At 42.7% G+C, this 19,759-nt stretch overlaps 2 protein-coding genes across 2 annotated transcripts in view; one reads left to right on the top strand and one right to left on the bottom strand.

The window, feature by feature from the left end:
- Positions 1-323: 323 nt before the first annotated feature.
- Positions 324-1,794, bottom strand: LOC138805477 (uncharacterized). Its single transcript, XM_069990271.1, has one exon. It carries the CDS (start codon positions 1,250-1,252, stop codon positions 524-526), a length of 729 nt encoding a protein of 242 aa, XP_069846372.1. The 5' UTR covers positions 1,253-1,794; the 3' UTR covers positions 324-523.
- Positions 1,795-2,032: 238 nt separating this feature from the next.
- Positions 2,033-19,759, top strand: part of LOC138805474 (dual specificity protein phosphatase 10) — a 37,721-nt gene continuing 19,994 nt past the window's right edge. The window contains exons 1-2 of the mRNA XM_069990265.1: positions 2,033-2,162; positions 4,620-5,471. Of these exons, the coding sequence (XP_069846366.1) occupies positions 4,661-5,471 (811 nt within the window). The 5' untranslated portion in view covers positions 2,033-2,162; positions 4,620-4,660. The remainder of the gene's footprint in view (positions 2,163-4,619; positions 5,472-19,759) is intronic.

Below are 19,759 nucleotides of genomic sequence, written 5' to 3'. Positions count from 1 at the left end.
CTGTTCCTTAGATTTTCCCCTCAAAGTGGGGGCTTTTCCTACTGAGTTCCAGCTCTACTTCTAGCTTTCTGGTGGTTAATTGAAGAGTCTCATGGACTTTCCTGCATCTGCTGATGAAAATGGTGATCTTTAGATCTCAGCCTCCTGGGTAGCTAAAGATTAATGGTGTGAGCCATCAGCACAAGACTCAGGATTTCTTTCAGCAGTTTAATTGCAAGGAGTTGGCCAGCTATCTTTTGGCCCCTTTGGATTTTGGATCTACACTTGAAAGTAATTACATGAAGATATCTCTGTCACTTAGTGTATTTATTAGGCCTTGATCCTATCCGATAAGAAAAAAAATAGCCAAGCATACCATAATACTGATTTAATCCATTGTAATTACTTCATATTTTCCCTTCCTCTCTGAGGTGGGAGTTTATGGGAGTATAAAATGCTCTATTTATTTTATTGTTATTATGTTGGAATTCTCTCATGTTGACTCTCCACCGTTCTTCTGGGGTTTTCCACTCCTTTGTGTATTCTAATTTTTTGTAGAGTAATTTTCTTTATATTTGTCTTTTGAGCCACTGGGCAGCTTGATCAACTTCCTACACTTCTTCCTAGGACTTGTGCAGTGGCCAGAGAACCCTCTACTGGCCAGATGCAGAGGGACTGGGGTAGGGGTCGCCCTGCGCCCGGTGCTCCTACAGGTCCATTCAATCCGGCTATTTTGCCTGGGCTGTGGCTCTCTTCCGCCCGAGGAGACTGTTTTAGAAAGGACTGGCTGGCGTTCCTCGACTTGCCTGTGGCCCTGAGGGACGGAGGGGCGCCGGCAGAGCAGCGCAGGACCCGTGGGCTGCGGGATGCGGGCGGTGCACTGGGACACTGCGCGCGGGGCCGAGCCCGCGATGTCGGGCGGGATGCGGGCGGTGCATTGGGACACTGCGCGCGGGGCCGAGTCCGCGATGGCGGGCGGGCATCCGGGAGGCCCGGCCCGGGGCCAGGAGCTGGGGAAGTAGCAGGTTCCCGAAGGCCTCGCGGGCTCCCAGCCTTGGACAGTGGTGCGGGCGCTGCAGCTCAGGTCGCGCCTCAGGGCACCGACCCAAGTCTCTTCCCCCATCTCCTCCTCCAAGCAGCCCTCGGAGAAGTCTCGTTTGTGCCTGGCGTCTGAGGTTGCAACTGGGGATGGTGGAGGCGTGACCGGGGCACGGAGGACCTCGCGCACCCGCGGCGCGGGAGAGCTGTTGGGAAGCCGGAGGGGCAGCGACATCTGCGGGCGAAGGCGGCGCCGCCGACCGACCGGGGCCGGGGGTGGAGGCGGGTGGGGGAGTGCTGCAGGGTCGCGGGGGCCGAAGCGAGGCTGGAGGTCCGCAGCTGGGCTGAAGGGCCTAGAGGCCGGGGGACTGCCGGCCGGAGGATCAGTGACGCCCCTTGCTTGCACACTCACGTCCGGCCTAGCGCTAGAGACCCGGCGAGATCCGCGAACCTTGGGTTCGGATTCATCCAAGTCACCTGGAGCATATTCGGAGGGACGGGGATTTTCTGGTCGTCCCTAGTATTTATAAAGTTAGCCCAATGCTTTTGATCATCTATCCTGAGTAAGAAGGAAAAATAAAAGTCACAGTGTAGTCAGTCCCACGGGGCGTTGTGGAGGAGAATAGCAGGCTCCAGTAAGGAGGAAAACCCAGAGTTAGCCCGCCGGCGAGCGCAGCCCATTGACAATTCAGCCCCGGAAAGGGTTAAGTGCATCCTGCTGGCTCGGTTTACAAGTAAATAGAGAGCAGCTGCTCCGCGCGGGCTCCGGCTGGCTCTTTTAAGTTTTTGATTGGTTGCCAATGACATCACCGCCCGTGTTATAACACTGAGAGCCCAAAGCCGCGTCAGATAGACCCTCCTTTAAAGAGACGAGACCACGCCTTCGGCTCCGCCCTCCAAGCCGCTGATTGGCTGAGGGCCTCTGTGAGGTAGCGGTCTTCTTCCTTCGCATTTTTATTGGTCTCAAGAGCCGTCGGTCGTCATGTGCCCCGCCCCCTCAGAACCTTACATTTACAGTGTAGCAAAAGAGAAAGTAACTATGTTGCTGCTGGAGATCAATGAAGCTAAGTGAATGGGGGCTGGACGTGGCGAGTTCAAAGCTGAAGCGGAGCTCGGGATGGTGGAAGATTACACTTCTTCATGAAGTAAGTGGAAGTCCTCACGGCTACTCCTAAGAGCCCAGGAGTGTGGTGCGCGCGCGCGCGCGTGTGTTTTGTGTGTGTGTGTGTGTGTGTGTGTGTGTGTGTGTGTGTGAGAGAGAGAGAGAGAGAGAGAGAGAGAGAGAGAGAGAGAGAGAGAGAGAGAGAGAGAGAGAGAGAGAGAGAGAGAGAGAGATATGAGAGGGAGAGATGAGAGAATGAGGAGAGAAGGGAAAGAGGAAGAGGGAAAGAGAAGAGGAAAGAGGGAGAGAGAAGAAACGAACGGTGAGAGGGGAAGAGTGAGAGAGAGGGGAGAGGGAGAGAGGGAGAGAGGGAGAGAGGGGGAGAGAGAGAGAGAGAGAGAGAGAGAGAGAGAGAGAGAGAGAGAGAGAGAGAGAGAGAGAGAGAGAGAGAGAGAGAGAGAGAGAGATGCTGACGGAAGAGCTACAGCAGGTAAGGTTATAAGGTTCCTCCTGTTGGCTGGGGTTGCCCAGTGCGTTTACTCTCTCTGCAGTCAACTTGGGTTAAGGATGAACGGGAAAATAAGGTTTGATGGGATGCTTTGCGGCAGTTTTGGATGCCCAGGGCTTGTTTGTACGCTGTGTGACGAAGAAGAGGCTTGTTGACTGCCCCAGGAGTAGGGAAAGCACATTCTCTACACACTTCATTTTCTCTCTAGACCTTGCCTAATGGTGGAAGGGAGACTAGGGAGGAAGGCGGTGTGGGAGGGGGGGCGGGGGGAGGAGGGGGGTAGGTAGCTAAGGATTTCTCTGGGAGATTTACTGGGCTGGGCTGAATGGTTTCACGGACACTTTGCACGCCCGACCCTCACTGCTGCAGGAATGCAGATCTGGGTACTCTGAGCGTGTGTGCGTGTGAGCCGCGCACCCTGTGTGGAGGCTTGCGGGGCGCGCGGGGGAGGGGGGGTCCCAGCATGAGTCTTTGGGAGCATGGTTGTTACAGTCTTCCCTCCGATGAAGTGCACTGCTGATCCCGACCTACCCTGCCAGGTAACAACTACTAGCAAGATCTTTTACCGCCTAGTCCGGGCTGGGGAGCAGTTATAGCTTGTGGAATAGTACTCGCTCTAAAAAAAATACTACGCAAGGGAAAGAGAGAGGGAGGGAGAGAAGCAAGAGGTTGGATCCTTCCGTTGCATCCAAACGTGGGTGAGAGAAATCCGAGTCGATCGGATGGGTAGGTGCCCCTGTGTGTGCGTGTGTGGCTTCTGCCTTGTCAGAGAGTGGTGCCAGTCACCTGTGTAGATAGATGGTACATGACAGTCTCTCCCCCCCGACCCAAAGTTCCTTTAGGTCTGGAAGGCTCTTGCCTGACGTTTGATTTCTTTGCTATAGCATGTCTAGTAGAGAGAAACTAGCTAGGGCCATGTTGTAGAATGGCCCATACTTAACGATGGAGAAGAAGGAATCCTGCCTTTGCCCTCACCAGAGCAAGCCCTGGTGGGCAGCACTTCTCAACTAACCTGCCCTGTTGAATGGGGCCAGTGGAGTCCTCTTTATGGGAGCCATACTCTCTCTGAAAGGGAGGAGGTCTCCATATGTGATGAACATCTTCTATGAAGCCCAAGGATGTAAAGTCTGTGCTTTGTATCAGATAAAGGGAGGAGAGTCCAAGTCCATTCCTTAGAGGCAGGAATGAAAGTGCATCTCTTAGGGATGAACTGCCAGGGTAGGGATGACCAGACCTGGTTCCTTGAAGATTACCTCGTGAGCCAGCGACAAGAGGAATGCAGACTGATTTGTAAGAAACTAGCAGAAAATATGAAAGGTTTTAATATGACTATGTTGTGTTTTTCTAAGGACCCAGTAGAAAGGAGAAGCAAAAATAGCTCAAAGTTAAAGAGATTCACTTAGGAGGTTACTTTCATTCTGATTTGGAAGAAAAATGTTGACATTACCCCTGAGATATATATATATATATATATATATATATATATATATATATATATATATCCCAGTTGTATATTTCTGTGAGCCATGCCAGTGTTCTTGATCATATCTGCCTTTGTGGTGAAGGAATTAAATGAAAAGTATACAGGAGTGGGCAAATGGGTCTTTCTAAGTGACAATATTCTTCTGTCATAAGGAGACCCAGAATAGATACTACAGGACATTCTCTCTTCAGATTTTTCTCACTCATTGTGCCTGTGTCTTTCTCCAAAGATGAGCTTTGATGTAGGTCCATGTTGATTTTTGCATTAATGTTTCCAACAGCAACTCTAGATGTAACCCCAGACTTAGAAGTCAAATAGATGGGACGCTTAGGTTTGCACTCATCTCATACATCTGAAGGAGTTTCAAGCTTTGGTGGCAGAATAATAAAGGGTTCCCAGGATGACTTTGTACAGAGCTAAACAAAGGCCTTTCCTAGGGATGGGGTAAGACTGCTGACTTTCGTGCCATGTGACTTTATTCTTTCTTTCCCCCCTCCCCTTCTTTACAGACTCTTGGGTTCTTCTTGAATTGCCAGTTTTCAGCCTCCTCATGCCTCCATCTCCTTTAGACGACAGGGTAGTAGTGGCATTGTCTAGGCCCGTCCGACCTCAGGATCTCAACCTCTGTTTAGACTCTAGCTACCTTGACTCTGCCACCCCAGGCAGTAGTAACTACCCTCCTGTCATCGCCACTACCGTTGTGACCCTCAAGGCTGCGAATCTGACGTATATGCCCTCATCCAGCGGCTCTGCCCGCTCTCTGAATTGTGGATGCAGCAGCGCCAGCTGCTGCACTGTGGCAACCTACGACAAGGACAATCAGGGCCAGACCCAAGCCATTGCTGCTGGCACTGCCACCACCACCATCGGAACCTCTACCACCTGTCCTGCTAACCAGATGGTCAACAACAATGAGAATACAGGCGCTTTAAGTCCATCAGGTGGGGTGGGCAGTCCTGTGTCAGGGACCCCCAAGCAGCTAGCCAGCATCAAAATCATATACCCCAATGACTTGGCAAAGAAGATGACCAAATGCAGTAAGAGTCACCTGCCCAGCCAGGGTCCGGTCATCATTGACTGCCGGCCCTTCATGGAGTACAACAAGAGTCACATCCAAGGAGCTGTCCACATTAACTGTGCCGATAAGATCAGCCGGCGGAGACTACAGCAGGGCAAGATCACTGTCCTAGACTTGATTTCCTGTAGAGAAGGCAAAGACTCCTTCAAGAGGATCTTTTCCAAAGAAATTATAGTTTATGATGAGAATACCAATGAGCCAAGTCGAGTGATGCCCTCCCAGCCTCTTCATATAGTCCTCGAGTCACTGAAGAGAGAAGGCAAAGAACCGCTGGTATTAAAAGGTAATGGTCCCTGCTTCTTTGCCAAACACCGTCTCCATTGATTGGGCTCACTTTGGGTTTTTCTTAGAAACAACAGCCTTTTCTTTAACCCTGGCTAGCAAAGACCAGAACAAACCATCTTCTTGTCTTCTCTTCTATAACCTTTATTTTGGTATGGTTGGTTTGGAAATCAGAAGATCTGGGTTCTAACCTTGACTTGGCTTCTAATGCTTTTCTTACCTTTCCAGAGAGAGGCTTCGTACATCTAGGTGGTGTGTCGGGTCAGGCCTGCTGTGGTAGCTTTATTCAAATCCATAAATACTTGGGAAGTTATTGTCTCCCATCAATGCACAAGTACTAGAGGAAGCAATACTGTGAATTCTAAGTAAATCCCTAGGTGTCATTTCTCTGTGTGGGTAATTCTTCTTTCTCGCCTTTCCGACCATCTTGACTTTGATGGGGTCTAGAAAGTGACCTTCAAGAATGGCAGAGATTTTTATTTGTAAGGTGCTATGAGAAGTAGTTTCACTAAATACATCAATTTCCTCTACCAGAATTTCGAAGCCAGAGTGAAATTTCTGTGAAACACTCTCCAGCCCATTGTTCTTTGTGGTTTCACTTGAAAAATGTTTGACATCCTGACTCTGCCCAAGAAACAGCAATGGATCACTTTCCTCAGTCTAATGAATGCACACACAGTAACTCTGAGGTTATTGGAGCTGGCCCCCAGTGACACCAATAATAGTGTTGCTAACCTAGCAAGGATGCCCTTGACCCTGTACCAAGCTCACTTCTATCTCTCTGCCTCTTGACACTGGCCTTGGGGACATTATACACTACATCCTCTACTAGGTGGTGGTAGTGAGTACTGGTCCTCCATCTCCTCTTTTGTTGTGCTTTGAGTATAGATATGGGATTTCTGGGTCGTATGTTCAGTCAGTCTCCTAAAATGTGTTGATCAAAAGTATTGTTGGGTTCCTTTGAACACACTGCACATTTAAATTGCAGTGGGCTATTTAGGTGGACAAATTAGTTATTTATCTTTATGGGACAGGTCTGCCATTCACCATGTCTTCCAAAGTGTGCATTTGACCTTTCATTAAGCATGTTCTCAGAACCATGTTTGATTCCTGTGCTGTTGCCTCTTTCCCATTCTCCCATCTATCCTCATTGGTTAGTTCTCATTGGTTTCAGCCTTCACAATAGCATATCTTTGCTTATGGCTCGTAGGCTCTGAGGGGAAGGAGAACATCACAGAACTGGATGCAGAATGTTCTGGAAGCTCCAGAACATTCTCCCCCTCCCCCCTTTTTTGAGGTGGGGTGGATGGCAGTGGGTTTTCTTGGAGTGACAGATAAATTCAGGTCTCTTTTCTGTGTTTTATATCTGTACTTGTATTTGGTTGACTTTTGAGTATTTCCCAATAGGTTTACCCAGTTGTTGGCTCTCCATGCTCTTGGCTTGGCCTTTTCCAGATGAGAAAATACCACCTACAAAGTTTGCATTTGTCATAATAGTTTGTCTTGGGGAACAAAGACTGATGTTCTTGAGCTGCTGTCTTTTTTTCGGTAGAGTAGATATTCTCGATGAAAAACAGTCCTTATTTTTTTTTTTGTTTCTGCGTGATGGAAGAGAGGTATCAAGAGACACAAAACCAGAAACTTGAATATAAGTAGAGCTGAAGGCCCTGCTTTCGCGATGGGCCTTGTGGAGTCGAAGATTGGCTTCTCAATTACTGAGAAAAATGAATCTCCCGAGGGCTACTGATGTAGACTAGGTTCCCTCTTCCCCTTTCCTGTGGATGCAGCTGAGGGTAGAGCTGGCTGGACTGGCTCCTCAATGTCAGAATAAGATTGCCTCAGTGGGGCGGGGCCGGACGTGCTACTGACCTCACCCCGCCAGGCGCCCTGGGAGGCCGCACTGAGCGCTCCTCATTTCGGGTTGGTGAGACACCGCAGCGGTTGACTTGGAAGAAGCTCTGTGGTAGAGGTTGGATTCATTGTAGTTGCGGGGGGTGGTGGTAATTTTTCTTCATGTATTTGGGCATTTGGTTGAGAATAGGTTGTTCGGGATCTGAAGGGTTTGTCATCTACTGTATTTATGATTATCATGATGAATTTGGTATCTTTGGTGAGGGGAGGGAGAGGATGGCCTAAAATCTTAGAATGGTTCTAAGATAGAGAAGAAGAAAGAAAGGATAGGTCATTATTGGGACACTTCCTTGTTATTACATCTGCTCAAACCAGTAGTTAATTCCATAGTACCATTGACACAAAGAATGGAGTCGGCCTGTCTCAACAGGCTTGGTCAGCAACTTTTCCTAAGTTCTTCAGTGAGTCCAGCAGACCCATCCTGGTCTGGCTTGTCTTCTGAGTTTATTTTAGGAGTCCCCTCCCTTGATGATCTGAGATTATATTTCAGCAAGAAGTAGTGGTGGTGCCATTTTGGAATGAGTCAATTTTGCAGGGAAGATAAGGCAATGAATATGTGTGTGTGTGTGTGTGTGTGTGTGTGTGTGTGTGTGTGTGTGTGAGTGGGTGGCAGGGTTTAGAATGTGTGGTAGGAACATCTAAGGCCTTGCTGATTTATTTTCAGATTTCAGTACAATCGTTTGTAATTTATGCCTGGTCCCTCTGAGTCCCTAGTTCCTGTTTGTAAACACTGGTTGCTACCCTCCCTGTCCAAGTTTTACATCCCCCTGTTTCATTGCCATGGTCTCCATTTTTGGTACTGCCTGTCATCTAGAGCTGCTGCTTGGTTGCCATTTTCATAATGCTGTGTCAGGTTGGGGAAAAAAAAAAAAAACTGATGAGAGGCATGGAAGCCCCTGAGATTATGTTACTGTTCTAGTTTACAGTCCCCCCCCCCCGCCTTGTGACCTATGTCTGAATCCACATTTTCTTCTCATCTTCTGAAGAATAAATAGTACCCTTCCGCATGCTTTTTTTGTTCAATCCAATGTAAAAGATTCCAGAAAATTACAGATTTAGGTGTATGAAAAGTCTTTGGTAAAATGACAATCTCTTTTTACCTAAAGGTGATTTTTAAATCAACTGTAACTTGATTTCTTAGGCAAATGAAATAAAAAAAAATATTAGGTAGTCCTTGACATTCTGCAATGAAAGCCACTCTGTTTTGCTAAAATATTTAAAAGGCCTCTTCTCTCTTCAACCAAGTTGGATTCAGGAAAATAATTTTGCTTTACCCCTGACTTATCCCCATGTAGGAGGAGATAAGTCGATTGCTACAGCTTCTTTAAAGGTAACCGTGTCCTTAAAACCTGATGATAAAAATATTCAGACACTTGGGGACAAGTAGAAAAGTATATGACTACCCTTATACTTGTTAGATGAAAAAAATTACTAGTATTCTATTTTTTATATCTTTTGTTTTGGTTGAAATATCTTACCGTATTGACTATTCTGATGCATTTAAGTATGTTTAATGTTTAAAGTTAGTATTAAAAATTTTACAAACAGGATTATTTTTAGGATGGTATAGACATTTCCACTGCTAAATACTTCAGATCATGAGCAAATCTGAAATTTTTTTTATTTTTACAACTTAGAATCCCACTGTGGTGGACTTATGATCTGAGAAGACACTTTTCTTTCCTCAGGGTGGGAAAGCTCCAAGGGCCACGTTGAAGCAACCTTGGGCCTCCTGTCTCTCCCTTTCTTCAGTGAGAGATCAGAGCTTGTTAAGTGCTATTAGGAAACAGACACACTGACTGACTGCTACAGGTCTCTCACAGCCATACTCTGTACCAGAGGCTTTGGGGAATTGGGGGAACAAGGGAAAGACATGGAAATAGTTTATAAGACCAATACACAGGCAGGAGTCAACTACAGGAGCCACATGGTAAAGCTTTCTCTTATAACTCCTGAGAAATGAACAGCATCAGTTGCATACTATTCCCTAAACAAACAGGCTTCTGAAATAGACAATATAGGGTTAGGTGACAATTGAACGGCTCTACCTAGAACTAGACATGCTATGAAAATATTCTTTCTTTCTTGGCTTTTTTTTTTTTTTTTGGAAGGAGGAGATAAAAATATCTTCCACTTTCGTCTTTCAAGATTATGTTAAGGAGTTTTAAAAAGTAGCTGGAGTAAAGACATATCTACTTGACAAATTACTATAATTATTCAGAGCCTTTGATTAATTCCTAAGGCTAAACATCCCCAAAATGGAGAAATGAAGGCAGAACTTTGGATCTAGCCAGACTTAGTTCTAGTCTTTATTCTCCCTTTCCAGGGACCTTGGACAAATTGAACACTTAGTTCTTCACTTTCCTCATTTATAGAAAGACGATACAATTATACTAGCTATCTATAGTGTTCATTTTGGAATTAAGTAAATGAATGCTTGTTTCAGAATAGCTTGTCTATGGTAAACACTAATCAATAGAATTATTACTACTGATTGAACAGAAGTGAAAGTGTCAATAAAAATGTGGTTTTGGCTTTTTTTTCCCAAGGAGTTCAAATAGTATAACTCTGTGTGTGTGTGTGTGTGTGTGTGTGTGTGTGTGTGTTGCTATGGTCCCAAAATAACTTGGTGACTATTACCTAATTTAAGTAGTATACAGTTGGAGTGCCAAGTAATTGCAAAAACATGTTGGGTCAAGAGGCCAGAGTAATTTGGGCATAGCCTAGAATTATTTATTTATAAAGGAATTTATAAAAACTTGATGATAAATCTGTCTAACTAATGTCCCATAACTGAATAATGAAAGTACAAAACTTTGAGGCTTTGCTTTTTCTGGCCTCTCCTCAGTCGGATTTATTTTTAGAAGAAGGGTTGTAGTCTGACTATAAAAGGGTAGATGGATGGGAGGGGGTGTGGGCTCCTGAAGCCTTGGGTTGTGAGGAAGAGCTGGAGTGTGGAGGAAGAGCTGCATGCCCGCTCCTTCCTTCCACCAAATCCAGGCCATGTCCACTAAAAGAGTGCCCAGTGCTTCTCTCTGAGCACCCACATCTACTCTCCTGCTTTCTAATTAAAACGTCTGTGGAAAAACAATGGGTGTGAATCCCCACCCCCACCTACCCCAGACCTGATCTTCACTGTGTGCTCAACAGAGTGGAATTCACTCTCTTACCCCTGGCTTCAAATCTACAGTTCTCTCTGGACTCTGGTAACATCTTGGAGGCCCAGGTTTTCTCTATGGTAAGATGGGGTTAATTTCAACATCATAGGATCAAGTGAGAAGATGTATATAAAGTGCTTGGCACATTAGAAAACTCTCTATAAATCACGCTCCTGGACTCCATTCATGTGCCTGTGTCCTTTAAGATCCTCTTACATTAGAGAAAGAGGGAAATGACATGTTGTTTTTGACAGAGGACTAAGGGAGCATGTTAATTATGAATATTCTTATCCTTTCTAATTCAGATGAGTGAGTTAGCCATCTGGCTTGTCAAGGACAAGTTTAAGAAACTCTTCTCTCAGTAGTGGTAGATAATGACTATAGAATAGGAAAAAAACCCCACAAGACTAGGGGAAAGAAACTAAATGAGCAAAACAGTTTGCCTAATTCCGTTTCTAAAACATGTTATACAGGAAGGGGAGGGGAAAATGGTCACTTTTCTACTTGATCCTTCCTCCAGAAAGAAGTGTACAAAATCTCAGAAAAATCTTCCTGCCAGAGTCTTCTTTAGCATTATACCCCCAGGGCCTTGCTGATGAGGCTTTTGTAGCAGATTCTGCTTTCATAGATCCTGTATTATCAGCAACCAGAATTCTTTAGATAGCCCCTTTCTCTAGGGAGCGGTTGGGACATGAAAATGAATCTAATTGGACTTTTTAGGCAATTTAATCCCAGCTAGAAGAAACAGATACTTTATATATTAAGGTTGGACATTCTAATCCTCAGATTTTGCTTTGTCTGAATCTAAAGTTCCAGTTCTTTTAGTGGGAGGAAATTTGGGGATTGGAAATGAGGGTTAATCCCATAGTTATTACTGCTGGTTTAGCCATACTCTGACATTCCCATCTCCAGAGATTTTGGCTAAATTGGTCTGGGGTATATGTACATAGCCTGCATGCACATCAAGATTTTAGAAGACTAATGTGTAGAAAGATTTGAGAGCGGTTAACCTAGTCCATTCTTGGCATTATGCATTTATGGAAATGCTCCCTTAGAAAGGTTTGCATCTTGTCCAAGGTCACATGCGTTATTAAGTTTAGAGCTTTGGTCCATTGTGCTAAAGTAGGTTTGCCAGATTGATGGATATGTGTGTGTGTGTGTGTGTGTGTGTGTGTGTGTGTGTGTGTGTGTGTGTGTGTGTGTGTGTGTGTGTGTGTGTGTGATCTATTAACAATCTAATATCTAATAAAATATAAGATATTTAATTAATAATTTGAAGTACTACTACCTATTTTTGTTTTGTTGTTGTTTGTGTCAGTTCTGGAGTTTGAACTCAAGGCTTCTCACTCTTGGCTGTTTTGCTCAAAGCTTACTACTTGAGCCATGCCCCCAGTGCCAGCCTTTTGCTGATGAATTGGAGGTAAGGGTCTCATGAACTTCTCTGAACCAGCTGGCTTTGAACTGGGATCTTCAGATCTCAGCCTCCCAAGTAGCTAGGATTACAGATGTAATTCACCAATCCAGTTTGTTTTTGTTTGTTATTGTGGTTATTTAATTTTAATTGTGAGCCAAAAAGATCTGTAAGTCTAAAGACTTTGGAAACTAGCAGGCCATGGTTTAGAAATACAAACCAAGTATTAACACTAATTTAACCCCATTTTCAAGGGATGGTCTAAGGAATTGCTAAAAAGCACATATCAAAATGCACCTAGTCATTTCAGGCTGTTAGTGACTTACGAATTGGTGGCCTTGTGGCTAGATAATCTGGTAGGTACAAGTGAATTTATTCAATTCTTCCATAACTATAACTGAATGCTTTCTGTACTCCAGGTGGTAATATGAACTGAGGCACCTGCCATCATGACAGCCTAAATACCAGCTTGAGTGTGCATGAGGATAAAGACAGCTTCCTAATTCTCCATCTTCCTGCCACAGTCTTGTTTACAAAGCATCATCTTCAGGAAATGTTGTTCTCCTGGGAATTACACTTGTTCTTTTCTCTCATTTCTACTTTTAAAGAACGAAGGAAAAAGGAAGAAAGAAAAAAAGAAAGAAAGAAAAAGAAAAAGAGAGAGAGAAAGAAAAAAGAGAAAGAAAAAGAGAGAAAGAAAGAAAAAGGAAGGAAGGAAGGAAAGAAAAAGAGGGAAGGAAGAAAGACAGGGAAGGAAGGAAGGAGGAACAAAAGATGGAAAGAAAAAGACGAAGGAAGGACAAAGAGGGGGAAAAAAGGAAAGAGATAGGAAAGAGAAAGAATTGGAAAAGGAAAAAAAGAGGAAAAGGAAAGGAAAAGAAAGGAAAGGAAAAAGGAAGAAAGAGCCTAGTCTTTACTGAGTACGGAATGATCCAGCAGAATATTTTCCCAGTGTCTTGATCTGAAAAGAGATGATTGGCTGGTTTCTAATGAAAAGGGAAATGTGCATGGTGTCCCTGTCTCTGAAGCTCAGGGATGACCGGCTTCCTCTGAGCATCAGAGTAGAACTTTGTCATTTGGACTCGCCTAATTTTGGACGTGTTTCTGATAGGAACAAGGCCTGTGTTTATTTTTCCTGCATGTTCCTTGTGAAAAGAGGACATGCTGAGCAAACAAGCCTGGTAAATATTTCAGAGACAAGGCATTAGCCTGCTTACACTTTTTTTTTTCAGTGTCCCTTCTGAGGGGTTAGGCTAGAATTAATGCCTATATTATTTCCCCTAAATGGTGAAGCTGTCTCTTTGGCAAGCTTTCCTTGGTGATGTTTCTATATACCATATACTCCCTATTCATAGAGTATAATCTTACTAATTCAGAAAAATTGAGAAGAAAACAGTGAGTATGCATTTTATTTCAAAATTTCATTTTATTCAAGTGGATATCATTTTTTAATTATGAAGTACTTGGCTGTTCAGATGCTTTCATTCATAACTCATCATTTTTGTTTCCAGAGTATGTCTGTATCATCTATTAAAAGTTGGAAATCTTAATTAATCCCCTGCCTCCAACAGGACCTACATTTCATATGACTTAAAGGAAAAGGAAGGTTGAGCCTTCTTTGTATAGAACTGGGCAGGCCTGTTGCTTTCATATAAAATAGCATTTACCCAATCCTAGCAAGGTGGAAGTTTATTTGTAGGAAGAAAAGGAATGTTTTTGTTTGTTTTTTTTGTCAGTTGTGGGGTTTGAACTCAGTGCCTGGGTGCTGTCTCTGGACCTCTTTGTGCTCAAGGCTAGGGCTCTACCACTTGAGCTACAGCAACACTTCTGGTTTTTGAGTGGTTAATTGGAGATTAAAAACCTCATGGGGACTTTTCTGCCTGGGCTGGTTTTGAACCGCAATCCTCAGATTGCAACCTCCTGAGTACCTAGGATTACAGGCGTGAGCCACCATGGTGCCCAGCCAAATGTAATGTTTTATTTGTGATTGGAGCCTGCTCTTCCAACCTCAGATTTGAGTTTCACAAAAGCCAAAGCAAAGGCCAATCCTTCCTTGTGTCTCTGCAAGATGTTTTGCCTGCTTGCCTTACACTGCAGGTAGGGCCTTTGTGGGGCATCTTCTGTCTACTTCTATAGCAAATCAGTCAATGAAACTCCTCATCCAGGGGTTAGTGTTGGACTTTTTCTGTCTGTTGAGAAATGTGACTTTTTCCTTTTAAAATAATTCCTCAGCTGATTGTATTGTGTGTCCTGAATGAGAAATCAATCACTGCCACAAATCCCAGGATCATCACTATCCAATTCTTCAATAACTTACATTCCATACATGGAAGAAATAAATCTCACATTCTTCAGACTAAATATGGTGATTGGGAAATATGAAGAACAAGCAAATGGAAGGAGAGGAGATGGAGCAGGAGGAATAGGGAAGAAAATACCTTGGATGGCAGAGATTATTGCCAGAGTAATAGACACACAATTTTCAGTCCTGGACTTGAATGCTGAGCTCCAGGGTTCAAGACAGTGTGATTACCTTTAATCATTACAGATTCTTTGCATCTATCTTTTCTTCTGTCTTCAAATAGTAAGATACCAACTTCTAAGAGGGCCTTTCTTTGAGGAATAGAAGACATTTTTCTTGACTCTTGAATATTTCTATTTGTATCAAAATATTACACTTTCATAATTGTGCTTTGAAAGACTAGGTCTTATGGTTTTCATGGAGTGATAGTTTAATCTCTAGCAAGGCATCATTTAATCAGATGTAACTACTCTAGGCCTGAAGCTTAAAAGAAATATTTTCCAGATAATTTGGAAGAAAAAAAATGTCATAGCTATTGAATGCCACTACTGAATGCCATCTAGTTACTTGCCATTGTGCTATCATTTTGTGTCTTATTTAGTTCCCAGGGAATTTGTTAAAGAGGGTGCATATTTTACCTCGGAGATAATGACATTTGTGGAACAAATTCAACATTTTCACTCCTATTTTTTATTGGATGGGAGAACAAAAATTAAATCCCAAACCAGGTGCAGGTTGCTTACTCTTGTAATCCTAGCTACTCAGGAGGCTGAGGTCTAAGGATCACAGTTGGAGCCAGAGTAGGCAGGAAAATCCATGAGACTCTTATTTCCAATTAACCACCAGAAAACTGGAAATGTTATGGCCCAAGTGGTAGAGCACTAGCCTTGAGTAAAAGAGCTCAGGGACAGTACCCAGGCCCTGAGTTCAAGTCTCACAACTCACACACACACAAACACACACACACACACACACACACACACACACACACACACACACACACACACACACAAATCTCAGTTCTTGGGAAAGAGTTGTAGGCCATTGGTAGTATTTAGATTGTACCAGGCTCTTGATTGAGTCCCCTAGAACTACCAGATAAAGATAAATGAGTAAGAAAGTATGGAGAATAGGGTACACTTCAGTGCATGAACACTTGCCATGCACATGTGAGGTCCCTGGTGCCACAAAAGAAAGAGAAAGAGAGTCAGATGAAGGGAATGAAGGAAAGAAGGCAGGCAGGCAGGCAGGCAGATAGGTAAGCAAGAAGTTATTATTTCAAAGTCAAAGTTCTTTTTTAGGCTGACACACGTCTATTTACAAGTGAACTATATATCTCATTCTTGTGTGTGTGTGTGTGTGTGTGTGTGAGAGAGAGAGAGAGAGAGAGAGAGAGAGAGAGAGAGAGAGAGAGAGAGAGAGAAGAGAGAGAGAGAGAGAGAGAGAGAGAGAGAGAGAATGTGTGGTACTTGGGATTGAACTCAGGGCTTCATGCTTGCTAGGCAAGTACTCTACTACTTGAACCATGCCTCTAGTCCATGTGTCTCTCATAGTTGCTTTAGACGTGCTTTACTCTAAGGCACTTTAGGTTTCCTTCCTTTCCCCCATTTCTTATATATCCTCAAGAGAAAATTCTAGTGCTAAGACTAGCCTATTCTATTTGTAGAGTAGAAGAGGCTTTTCAAGGACGCTTACCAAAATTTCGACCCAGCCCTTGGAAACTTTAAATTTGGTCACGACAGAGCTTTTATTTTAAAATGACAATCCAATCAAAATAACTTTTAAGAATTGTAGTTGTTTCTAGCGTTCATGAAGTATTTCTTATATACCAGACTATATTGTCAGTGTCATATCAAGAGAGTACTACTTTACATATTTAGAGACTGGGACTCTAAGAGATCCAGGTACTTATCTAAGGTTGCTCAGTTGATATATGGAGGAGTCTGAACATAGCATACTGATAGTTCTACTTGGAGAATTTCCTTTTGTGTATGCCAGTCCTGGGACTTGGGAGCTGTCCCTGAGCCTTAGAACTCAAGACTAGCTACCACTTGAGCCACAGCTCCACTTCTGGCTTGTGTGTGTGTGTGTGGTGTTTGTGTGTGTGTGTGTGTGTGTGTGTGTGTGTGTGTGTGTGTGTGTGTGTGTGTGTGTGTGTGTGTGTGTGTGTTTAATTGGAGATAAGAGTCTGATGGACTTTTCTGCCCAGGATGGCTTCAAACCATGATCTTAAGATCTCAGCCTCCTGAGGATTAAGGTGTAAGCAACTGACACCCAATTACTTGATGTATGTTTAATGCCTGGAACCTTACTTACAGCACATTTTATTAGTGGCCTATAAATACAAGAATGATGTTTCCTTCTTTGGCATGTATTAATATATTTACTCACTTTCCAGAGTGGGCAGTAGATGAGTGAGAAGAAAATCAGATGCAAAGTTCAATATAATGAATAAGACTCTATCCCAAAGACCTGAATATCTTGTTCCTTCACTTGTGCTTTGTGTCATTCTCCTGATAGTGGGAGGATAACATTAACTATAGAATTCTTTATAGAATTCGGTGAAGAAAGAATAACTCCTAGATTATTATTTTCCTTTGAGAAAATGAGTTCTCCTGGATGAGTTAGCAGAGTTCTCACCAAATTGTGGACTAGGTTTTGATTTTGATTTCTCCTTTCCTCACTGTTCTGATCGCTGCTTTTTTCCATGGTGCAGTCTAAGGCTTACAGACACAGTTGGAGAGATGTGATGGAAAAAAAAAGATGGTAGAGTGGCCCCATAACCCTGGGTTGAAAGCAGCATTATTTCCCAGCAGATTGCTGTCTCTGGACAGGGTGCCCAGCCTCCCACACTGGACTATGTGATTGTGCTATTAGGTGTCAACTATAAAGTTTCATCTCTCTACTCACCAAACTTCTTCAGGTCTTCCAGTGTTAGGGTAAAGAAAGGTGAGTGGATGTGATCAATGGGGTAGAATTAACCCATGGAGAAGAAAATCTAAAACTTAGCATGCTTGGGTCTGAAAAATAGAAGTAGTCAATTTTAAGTTCATTTCCTACAAATCAAGGATATTAATTTCATCAATGGTGGACTCTCACGTTGACACAATAAGGATAATTTTCTGAATCACAAACAAAGGACAACTTCAGAGGAGTTAAAGGATTGTGTTGATTAAATATCATCATATGCATAGCAGGCATTCACCCAGGACATGTTAAACAATTTTTTTTAAAGGGGTTGATTTTCTTTTTATGAAGCATGGTATCATACAGTTAGAAGAAACCTTAATGAGTATTTGGTTCAACATTCCCATTTTATAGACATGGTTAAAAGGATACCTTCCCCATGAAGATGTAAGTAAGTGGTAGCAGATCTGGCAAAGGATTCATACCCTAATTCTTAAGAATTTTCTTCTGGTCTCAATGGGTATTGAATACTCTGGTGTGTGTCCAAGTTGGTATTAAATAGACAAGTCCGGTGGTTTCATATGTTTGACTGTGTCACTTCATGATTCCTTTCTCTTTTTCTTGTGGGATTCTGACCTAGCTTCTCACAGAATGAGTGCTATGGTGCCCCACACATTACATTCAGCCTTCTTGTTATGAGTTTACCTATTTTCCCAAAGAGGAAGTAGAGTTGGGTGGTTAATAGAGTTGGGTGGAGCATATTGCTGAGTTGGTATTCTGCTTTTGCCACTTACAGTAATTATAAACATGGACCAAATAGATCTTCTGTGTCTCAGTTACCTTGTCTGTGAAATGGGGACAATCATGACCTCTTTTTTTATAGGATCAATGAAAGATTCAATTAGCTAATGCTTGTATAGGGCTGTAAACATGGGAACAACAGAGCTGACATTTATTAAAAGTTTCCTATACTTATAATTTCAAAAATTATACTAATAATAAGAATTCATCATCTACTGAATAATATCCAAGGGAAATTTGAGTACTATTTCTGTAAAATGAATTCATGTCACCACTAATTCAAAATAAGGAAAGATGTTTTGATGTGCTATAAATCCTTATGTTCCCAGACTTTGGGAAAACAAAGTCCAGATGGATAACTGTATAGGTATTTCTTTTTTCCTGAATTTATGCCATACTAGAAATAATAAGCTGTTTCTATGTAAGAAAATCTTATACAATGAAGTCTTAGCAAATGTACCATTTATCATTGTTGGGATACTAAGAAAACTTAGTAAGGAAAAACAAATAGTACACTAATCCTGTCCTGAGCAACCCAGTTTCATTTTTATATGTCTCTTAATTCTTTACCATATATGTGCATATTTTGCAGTTTCTCATATAGAAACTGAACTTTATTTTCACTTTATGCTGCCTGTACTTTTGCTGCCTGTACTGCCAGCATAGCCTTTTTCTCTCTAATGCTCTAATTTCTTGTATTACCACATTCTATTTAACTAACTTGCCTATTAAAGGAAACTGAGATCATTTTTTTTACTTTTAATATAAGAAATTTATTGAGAGAATGAAAACCCCCTCATCTACCCCATCCACTCCTAGGAGAGGATGCTAGCTGCTGGCTAGTTGACTAGTTTGGATATATCTTTTTGATTCTTCTGATTCACTATTTCATTTTCATTCCTAGTTTTCTCTCCAAATGCCTGCCCAAGTGAGTTTTAAGGGAATTCTCTCGCTTTGACCTTAGGTCCTTGCACAGGTCTTTTGAGACAGTTAGGGTGATCTTGGGCTTCTCCTTTGGTGGGTTTGGAATGGATGTGTGTAGGCCACAACACACAGCACATTGAGCACTCAGAACCTGTGATGGAAATGAAAGATCTGGCAGGGCCAAACAGCTTGTTCTATAAATATGAGTCACCTCTTGCTTTACAATGTTGATAAAATACTTTAAAGGGACAATAAAAGAGTTAGATGCAGAGTATAAACATTTGTTTTCCTGTTTTTTTTTTTTTATTTTTGCCTTTTTGAAAACTTAGAATTTTAATGCAAACCCTCTCATGCAAACCCCAGGCAGCAAGAACACAATCAGAATGGATAGATAATTCCCATTAGTTCTTTTTTTTTTTTTTTTTTTTGCCAAATTGAGGTAAAATGCCCTTTAAACAGAAGATAATTCCTTGGCAGTTAATTAGCTTGTCTTCCTTGATAAAGCATGTGAATTGGATTGAATTTATTATAATTAATTTTGCCTGTCATGTAAAATGTGTTTGTCTGCCTTTATTAGGTGAATCTCTTCATTCCCACCAGGTAGGAGGCTAAGAAGCCCAAGCTCACGCTAATGACAATCAGAAGACTAGACTATTGCTGGGACAATGGTGTCCACAGCTTGCTCTCTCTAACACACACAGGGATGGGTTATAGTACCATGTTCAACGCTCTCCCCAAACTTACTCTTTTATCTCATCATTAGAATGGTTATGACTTCTAGCATTAGAATAAAACTATAATCAAACTGCTTTTCTGCGCATTATCCTAGTGAATTCATGAACCTGAGGTAACCTCAGCATTTGTAACCAGTTAGT

This window comes from Dipodomys merriami, unplaced genomic scaffold (genome assembly GCF_024711535.1).
Source record: "Dipodomys merriami isolate MVZ:Mamm:240054 unplaced genomic scaffold, mDipMer1.0.p SCAF_395, whole genome shotgun sequence".
In the NCBI taxonomy this organism is placed as follows: domain Eukaryota; kingdom Metazoa; phylum Chordata; class Mammalia; order Rodentia; family Heteromyidae; genus Dipodomys; species Dipodomys merriami.
The sequence above is the reverse complement of the archived record's forward strand: the minus strand, read 5'-3'. Positions and strand labels throughout refer to the sequence as shown.